The sequence below is a fragment of the Glycine soja genome, chromosome 16 (assembly GCF_004193775.1).
Source record: "Glycine soja cultivar W05 chromosome 16, ASM419377v2, whole genome shotgun sequence".
Classification (NCBI taxonomy): Eukaryota; Viridiplantae; Streptophyta; class Magnoliopsida; order Fabales; family Fabaceae; genus Glycine; species Glycine soja.
The window spans coordinates 11,385,793-11,394,884 of NC_041017.1; the positions used below are offsets into that span (position 1 = coordinate 11,385,793).

At 31.8% G+C, this 9,092-nt stretch overlaps 1 protein-coding gene across 1 annotated transcript; it reads left to right on the plus strand.

Annotated features, from left to right (window-relative positions):
- Positions 1-434: 434 nt before the first annotated feature.
- LOC114390769 (1-deoxy-D-xylulose 5-phosphate reductoisomerase, chloroplastic-like) lies at positions 435-8,367 on the plus strand. The gene is made up of 12 exons (XM_028351647.1): positions 435-565; positions 3,245-3,432; positions 3,695-3,781; positions 4,316-4,441; positions 4,543-4,605; positions 5,240-5,389; positions 5,546-5,613; positions 6,092-6,203; positions 6,313-6,417; positions 6,633-6,754; positions 7,091-7,237; positions 7,917-8,367. The coding sequence occupies exons 1-12, from the start codon at positions 490-492 to the stop codon at positions 8,068-8,070; spliced, it is 1,398 nt and encodes a 465-aa protein (XP_028207448.1). The 5' UTR covers positions 435-489; the 3' UTR covers positions 8,071-8,367.
- The last annotated feature ends 725 nt before the right edge of the window (positions 8,368-9,092 follow it).

Below are 9,092 nucleotides of genomic sequence, written 5' to 3' on the forward strand. Positions count from 1 at the left end.
GACTATTTCCTTTCGATGCTTTCATTTATTGTGTGGATTATATGAATGAGTGCATATTATGGAAACTTCGAGAGTAGTCGATGATACGAGGACTTCATAAGCCATATCTTCATTTCTTGATATATACGGAGGCAAGAATGAGTGTTGGCTATTAAATGGGTCCATTTTGACAAAATACACATTACTTCTTTCTCGGTTACAATTAACCGTTATCTCCTTTTTTGTTTTGACTAATAATAAAAGCAAACACGTGTACCAATAGAAAAAGAGAAAATTAAGAAAAAAAATCCACCTAATTGAAAAACCTTACTTGGTCATTAGAGATGGCATTTCTAAGACCACACATACGAATTGTGGCGTTTCTTCTTTTATCATTTTGTCTCCTACTTCTCACCACTTTGGGACAACAATTGCCTTACTTATTAATACTTTGATTGGTTCAATTTTTCATCCGTGAACATTTGAGACGTGGCTGGTTCAACTGAGGTGATGGCTTTGAATTTGCCTTCTCCCGCCCAAGTGAAGCCCTTATTTTTCTCTTCAAATAACTCCACAAAACTTCCAGGTTCAATTTTCTTTCCTGTCTTTGTCTCAAACATACTTATGGTTCTTGATAAGCAAAAACAATAAGAGTTTCTTCTTTACTTCAATATTTGTTTTAACTTTTATTTTGGTGCTTATCAACCTTTTTTTAAATAAATTTCCTCATAAACTTCTTGAGCTATATATTCCCTAAATGGTTTGTTTTTGCCTTTTTTTTCTGGTTATTTGTGGGTCCCCAGTACAGAAAATCTTACACCATGCCATTAACTAATCAGAAATTAATTTAAGCATTATTTTTAAGAAAAGTATTATAAAGGTGAATAAATTTATTGTACATGATTGTTTGTAATTGGATAGTCATCAAGTATATACTATTTACTCTTTAATTACTTAAACTGTGATGTTTTTGCATAGCTATGGAATCATCTTACCATGATACTATGCTTCGAGGTTAGTTTTGATGGAAACGATGAAGAAGAGAGGCAACAAGTATAGGTAAGAAATCAGCGGTGTATGCATGCAGTAAGTGACGACGAAAGACAAAACATACCTTCCGTACGTAAATAAAATGAATACGACGGCAGAGTTGGTTGAATAAGGCCACGAAGCTCAGTATAAGTATAATAACTAACTCTTTCAACATGGGTCTTCTAAACTTAATGTTTAGAAATCGAGATTATTGATTAGTCATAGATATTTTATTGTTGTGTTTTGAGATTTATTGGCTATAATAGTGGGCTAGTTTGTTTAAACTTTAAAAATATTAACTATAAAAAAATTAATTTTTTTTAATATGTAGATAGAATTTGTTACGTAATATAGAAAAAAAATATTCTTTAAAAAAATAATATAGAGAAACACATAAAAAATATTACTTATTTTATTAAAAAGAAAGCGTTTTTTTTTCTCAAAAAGGAAATAAGCTGAAACAAACGTGGTAAGAAATTATTATTATTTTTATTTAGATCCGCTAAACTAAAAGTCTTAACAATAGATGAAAATTCAAAGCAGATTTATTATTTGTTTAACAGAAAATACAATAAAATGATTAGGCCGGTCATTCGTACGTGTGAACGACCATAGGTAGCCCTTACATCTTTTTATTTTGTCATTAGATAATATTTGTCTTGATAGTAACAGACAGTTTTATGGGATAATTTGGTTTTGTCAATGTTTTAAAGTTGCAATTAACATTTTTTCAAAAGTAATCAAAGTATATATAATTAATAATAACAAGTTACATCCCAATTGCTATTGAACTCTTCCATTCAGACTAGTTTTTCCAAATTAAATAAGCTATGCGTACCTCTTATATGCATGTTTAAATGGGGAGCTTTCGAAATTATATTCTTCCATTTATAAATATCATAATTTTATATGAATTACTTGGTATTATAATTATCATAAAATAATGTGTATATTTTTTGTTACAAAATAATGTGTATTTGTCTGAAATAGAATGATACTGTGAAATAGTTTTTATTTGTGAAATATATATTATTGCGTATAAACTTAGTCATAAAAAACATCTCATGCTAAATGGTTTACTTTTTTTTTTCCTTTTCCTTTTCGAAATACTAGTGTTATGTTTAGATGCAAGATCGTTGATTGAAAAAAGGTTCGATTACAATTTTATTTCATGATTTAAAATCTATAAATTTATATCAAAAAGGAGATAATTAAAAAATTATATGCAATGATTTTTTTAGCAAGAAAATCGTAGCATATAATTTTTTTAGCAAAAAAATCATTGCATATAATTTTTTTTATTATCTCCTTTCTTATATAAATTTATAATTTTTTAATTATATAATTTTTTATATAAATTATATGCAATGATCTATCATTGTTTATTTTAAAATATGAATATAAATATTTATTTAAATGAAAAATTTATCCTACCTTTTTCCGTATAAATTCGTGCATTCTGGCAAAAAACATATAGGTATAGAACAAATAGTTCCATTTTTTTTAAAAATATAATAATTCGATCTAAATTCTCTTATAGATTATGCGTCCCATAACCTCCCATGGGTCCACTTCACATAATGGATCAGTTAAGGACCACCAAAAATAATTGTAACAAATTTTCATATCAAGCAATTTATATTTTAACAAATTAATTTTATCTTAATCACGTTCTTTCAATTATGTATACCATGTTTGAAAATATATTGCAACATTACGTTAGAGGCAAAAGTTGTAATGTCTTGACTCATATCTTGGGACTTCAATAGTGATGCTACTGAAAATAGTTGTGGATGGAACGCTCATTTAATTTTTCACAACTTATAGTCGGTCATTTATATAATGTAAAATTAGTAAGGACAGGTATCCAAATTCTTAACATTTACTGCACAAACTGTGTGGTATCTTGTTTACTAATCTCACCGAATTTAATTGTGGTAGGACAATTTAATTTTGTTAATCATACAGCACTATGCTTTGCGTAGAGTTTTGTGATTAACATTGTTCACATTATAAATCTGTATTTTGTACCAGTCACAAATCCATGTCACATGTTCAAATGATCATGTTTTCAAGATGTCAACTTTTGCATGATTAGCATTGGATAGATATTGAGGTCTAATTAAGTACTCTTCATGCTATGTTATTGTTTACCATATTTTTAGCTTGTAATTAATTTTAGCTAGTATTAGTTGAATGATGGGTTTACTTTGATTCTGGTTTTGATTCTCAGGTAGCTTTTCTTTGAAGAGAAAAGATAGTGACACAACAGTAGAGAGACGAGTTTATTGCTCTGCCGCTGCTCAATCACCACCACCAGCATGGCCAGGAACAGCTATTCCCGAGCCTTCTGATTTCAAGACATGGGATGGGCAAAAACCTATTTCTGTCTTAGGATCTACGGGTTCAATTGGAACTCAGGTATGCTTTGAATTTCCATCCATGAATAGCTATATTTAAGGTTTCAATTAAGTGATTTGCAAATTGCAACCGCGATTTTGCAACGTCAATATTTTTAGTCTCTGCTATCACAATTGTGGTCACATTGGCATTATTTATTTGCAATTTTGTTCATCAAGGATGGTGATGAAATCGCGACTACAAATCTTAAACTTTTGGCTATAGCTTGGGATGCATTTAACCCCTTCTAATCTTAATTATTTTCCCTTGGTTGCCTTTGTAGACACTGAGTATAGTGGCTGAGTTCCCAGAAAGATTTAAAGTTGTGAGCCTTGCTGCTGGCTCTAATATTACTCTTCTTGCTGACCAGGTACTAATAAATACCTTACTTTAAACATGTAATGGAACTTTCACATCTATGACCACAGATAATTTCAGATCTTACAAAGAGCTATTTTTTTTTATATTTATTCGTTAATTACTCACTTCACAAAATATTGTATTCATGTTAATATTTTTCATTTTATTTTAAAATATCGTGCTTTACCAAAAAGTGGATGTGATTTTGTTAAGTCAAAAGAGGATTTTTTGAATCCTAGTTACAAATATAAATCTCATAATCTGTTGAGTACTATAGAGTATAGAATCATTGTTATACCGGTGATGCAATAAATGGCGCCATTTTAATATTGTTCTTGGGTATTTATTTATTCTATTGCTTTCCTTCTCAATTTGTGAAAAGAGAAATCATCAAATAAATCAAGTGAATTTGTATGAGAAGAGGTTACTTAAATTTTTAAAGCTAAAAATGACTTCAAATGCTCTATTAATATGTCTCATCCTTTCGGAGTATAAGCAAAAGCAATCTCATGTTCTGATGTTAGCGAAATTTTGTATTTTACAGATTAAAACATTTAAGCCTGAAGTTGTTGGTCTTAGAAATGAATCTTTAATTGATGAACTCAAAGAGGCTTTGGCTGATGTGGATCACAAACCCGAAATCATCCCTGGAGAGCAAGGAGTCATTGAGGTGGAAATCTTTTTTATTTGTTTTGCCTCATGTCATTTGATTTAATTTATTAAAGGCAATATTTTTTTTCATAAATCCTAACTAATGATTTTTTTTTTCAGGCCGCTCGTCACCCTGATGCCACCACTGTAGTTACAGGCATAGTTGGTTGTGCAGGATTAAAGGTAACACAAATCATGTTGTTCCATTCAATCTTCACAACCATTTTATTCTGCATACCATATTTACAAGATGAAGCTCGATATAGCTTGTTGTGGTCTTCCACATGCATGTTTCTACATGTCCTTTTTGTATTAACTATTAACTATTAATATCATGAGAAATGTTAGAACACTCTTTTCGACACTAGGAAATTCGTGTAGGACAGAAAATATGTTGGTTCTGTTCCCAAACTAGTGTAATCCACATGAATTTCAATGAATAGAAGAGAGTGTTAGAAATACAGTGCTAGAGAGTGTGGCTGACACCCCTCTTATTAATATCACTAAACAGATAAGACAAGTCAAAGTATTTATATTCAAGTTAATGTTTGTACATAATTGTTTGAGAGAAGCGGCTATTATTGAGCTCGAAAGTTGAAGGATGTCATTCATTGCATATAAATAATGTAACTCGTATTCCAGAACAAACAGTTAGAAATTAGAGAAACAGAAACATTCCGTGTTGCTCATCTAGAGTAAATTAGTGAACCTAATCATTTTCTTCATAGTTCTGCTGCTATTTTCGTATTGGTGAAAATCTTAGCAATATTAGTTGGCATGTATTAAACTTAAAGATGCTATTGGTTATTTTCTTCAGCCAACAGTTGCAGCAATTGAAGCAGGGAAAGACATAGCATTGGCCAACAAAGAGACAATGATTGCGGGAGCCCCTTTTGTTCTTCCTCTTGCTCACAAACATAACATAAAAATTCTTCCCGCTGATTCGGAACATTCTGCAATTTTTCAGGTACTTGAGTCCATTATCTAGTTACACACATTTCACTGAGTATATCACTCTTTGCATCTTTTTTATTGCTTTGAACTTTGAAGCAATGGATTTATTATTTGCACCACTTCATGCTGCTGTTAATCACTGATTCTTAAAGGATTTTTCTCTGCACAGTCTATCCAGGGGTTGCCAAAGGGTGCACTTAGGAAAATCCTTTTAACTGGATCAGGAGGTGCTTTCAGGTAAGGAACAATAGTTCAACTTCAAGAAAAAATTTGATGTTGCCAGATAAAGCTTATATGAAGCATGCTATTCATGTCTCGGGGTGCTGAAAAGTTTTTCTGTCTAAATGTAAACCTGCTTTTCTTATATGCATTTTCACTTGTATGTTCCAAACAACTTGTGTTTTATGTGCTCTATATCTAAGTTTTCATTAAGCTTGAAGCCATGGTTTTAAAAAAAAATCTGCAACTGTGATTTCAGTCACAATGTAATGTTAAGTTTTTTGAGCTCATGTGACTGCCATTGCGTCTGCATCAACTGCATTTGCCCCCAATTTCCCAGAATGTCAAGGATCACGCTGAAATTGCATCCGCAACCACAATTTAAAATATGGCTTGAAGCTTAATAGCACAATAACCTTCAACCATTCCATCTCTTCATGCTGTTTTAGGCTCTATTTAATTGACCTAAATTATCTGTCATTCTGGTGATTAATAGAGAATGGCCTGCTGAAAAGATGAAAGATATTAAGCTTGCTGATGCATTAAAGCATCCCATATGGAGTTTGGGGAGAAAAATAACTATTGACTCTGCTACCCTTTTCAATAAGGTTTGTTGCCTTTAACAGTCAATGCATTTGGATGATAAAGTCCTTTCTTGTGAGTCTATCTATTGATTTTACTATAGCAATATAATAAATTTATTTTAATTCTTGGCAGGGTCTAGAAGTAATTGAAGCACATTACTTGTTTGGAGCAAGCTATGACGATATTGAGATTGTTATTCATCCTCAATCTATCATACATTCCTTGGTTGAAACGCAGGTTTAAACCTTACAATATGCTGTGCTAGTTTTTGCTTGTTAACAAGCACACAAATTCTCACTCATACTGAATGACATTACCTACAAGTTGAAGGCTTGAACATGTGAATTGCTTAAGTTCAAATTACAGTGCAAGCAAAAGGGAATACGAAACAAGAGACATAGAAAACCAAATATTATTTTGACCTTGTATGATTTTCTTTTTGTTCTTTTCAGGATTCATCTGTTATTGCACAGTTGGGGATACCTGACATGCGCTTACCGCTCCTTTATACATTATCTTGGCCAGAAAGAATCTATTGCTCTGAAGTAACTTGGCCTCGTCTTGATCTTAGCAAGTACAAACAATTTCCCCTGTATCATGTTTTCTTTAGTTCAAAAATGGATTACTTTATTGAGAGACAAAAGGAATAATTAAACACTTTTCAAATGCACAACCAGAACCTTTATCTTGAAGCATTCATCACCATTGTGAAACCTTTCTTGATGAATAGATTTTACCTTCGTCGAATTTCAATTTTCTTTCCACAACAAATTCCTAACCAGATTACTTCATTTTTTTCTTTACTTATTTAACTCATTATGTATCATGAACCGTTTAGTAGTGATAATTGGAATACCTTGCAAGTTGTTCAACTTATTGACAAAATTATATTTGACATCTCTTCACTCAGGTATGGTTCTCTAACATTTTATGCACCGGATGACAAGAAGTTTCCATCGGTGAATCTTTGCTATGCTGCGGGACGTGCTGGAGGCACCATGACAGGAGTTCTTAGTGCAGCAAATGAGAAAGCTGTAGAAATGTTTGTTGAAGAAAAGTAAGCACTATCTTAGCTATTTTTCTTATGCCAGTATTCCTCTTAGAATTTCACTGCATTTAGGTTTCCTTGGAGATCCATGTCATTCAACCAATGATACATCCCACCAAATCTCTTCTGTATATGGGAGAAGGATGCATCAGGAGTCAGGACTAACATAACATTTGATCATTTGGAATATAGTAATATAAATTAAAATTCCATTGTGGGATGATATTGAAATTTGATGGATTGGAATAGAATTACTAGTTAGTTATGCCGATGAAAATGTTTCCAGTCATGAAAAAGTCCAACCTAAAAAATAAATTTACAATTTCATTCTACTGCTATATTACATGGTTTTATCCATATAAACACATTTTTTGTTTGAAAACCTGAAAACAGGTACTATTGTTAAGGATTTGTCCGGATATTCCACTTAACTTGTGTATTGCTTTTTTTTTTAAGCTTGAAAAAAGGGGGGAGTAATTGGGTTGTTTACTTAGAAGTCATAGAAAATTCATTATTTTTTGTTGTTGGTGAATAAAAACTTATACTTGAGCACTTCTAAGTACTTGAACATTTGATTAGTTTGACTTTTTATCTATACTTCTTTGCTTTCTTCACATAATCTTTAACAATGTTTGTTTTGTCAAGAGGTGAATCCTATCCTGACTGCACTTTTCCCCCCTATTTCCAGGATTAGTTATCTGGATATATTCAAGGTTGTGGAACTAACTTGTCAGGAACATCAAAAGGAATTAGTAGCATCTCCGTCACTCGAAGAAATTATTCACTATGACCAATGGGCTCGACAATATGCTGCTAGTCTGCAAAAAGCTTCAAGTGTTTGAATCCCATATTTCTGACATATTTTAGAAGTTGGGGCTGTGGTGGATTGTTGGCAACTGCTAGCATATTTTGTAAATGTATTTGTTGGTTCATCAATCTTGTAAAATGTAAAGGGGTAGCTATATAAAGTATATGTACTCCTAAAAGGGTTTCAATAAAAGTTCTAGCTTCAGAATACCATGTTTTGAGATGCTAATGCAACCTAGGCAGTACTTTTGTAATGCTATAATTTTCCTAATTGTGTGGTTAAGTGATTAATTCAAGATGCAAAGGAAATAAAATTTAAAATTATGTTATTCGATTATGTTAATTAGTTAAATTTTTATGTTTATTAAGTTTGATGTGCTTTAGTGGATTTAAGCAAGGCCGGGCCTTATTTTGGGATTAGGAACATGTAGAAAAAGGGGTGGGTAGAGGAGAAATGAGAAGATAGGAAGAAAAAAACCCAATTTTTTTAATGCTACTTTCTTTCACAAAGTTCAAAAAGCTGAAAGAGCCCTCCTTTCTCACTTATATTTTCTTCCACCCTAAGTTGCTTCTTGTTCTCCTCTCAAGAGCTTGAGGATTTTTTAAATTCACTCAATGAATGCTTTATTTTCTTAACTTCTATTGTCTCTTTTGTTAGTTACAAGTTGGTAAAGCTCATCTCTTCTTTCTTCTTCATCTCTTAGTTCATTTCTCTCCTTCCACCAAGAATTTGATAAGTGAATTTCATAAAAACAAAATTGTTTGAAGGATCCAAGTTTGATTGAAATTCATTTTGGTATTGATCTAGGTCTCTACTAGCTGAATTTACTATGAGGGTAGAGAAAAGAACTCTCAAAGACCTAAAAGTTCATCCTTTTCACTTCTCTTCCAAGAAAACGGTAAGAAACATAGGGTGAGGGAAGTTGTAATTTGATTGAATGCTTTGTTTGAGTATTTTATGCTTGGAGTGTTGTTTTTGGGAGGTGGAATGATTTGTATATATGATGTATGACATGGAATTTGAATTGTAAAATATTTGGAAGTCGTATGAAACTGC

What these genes read in the sequence shown, in the direction of transcription:
- LOC114390769 (XM_028351647.1), top strand. Translation starts at nt 490, where the DNA reads ATGGCTTTGAATTTGCCTTCTCCCGCCCAAGTGAAGCCCTTATTTTTC. An exon ending in ATTCCTTGGTTGAAACGCAG is followed by an intron (nt 6,418 to 6,632) that starts GTTTAAACCTTA and finishes TGTTCTTTTCAG; the next exon opens with GATTCATCTGTTATTGCACA. An exon ending in GAAATGTTTGTTGAAGAAAA is followed by an intron (nt 7,238 to 7,916) that starts GTAAGCACTATC and finishes CCCTATTTCCAG; the next exon opens with GATTAGTTATCTGGATATAT.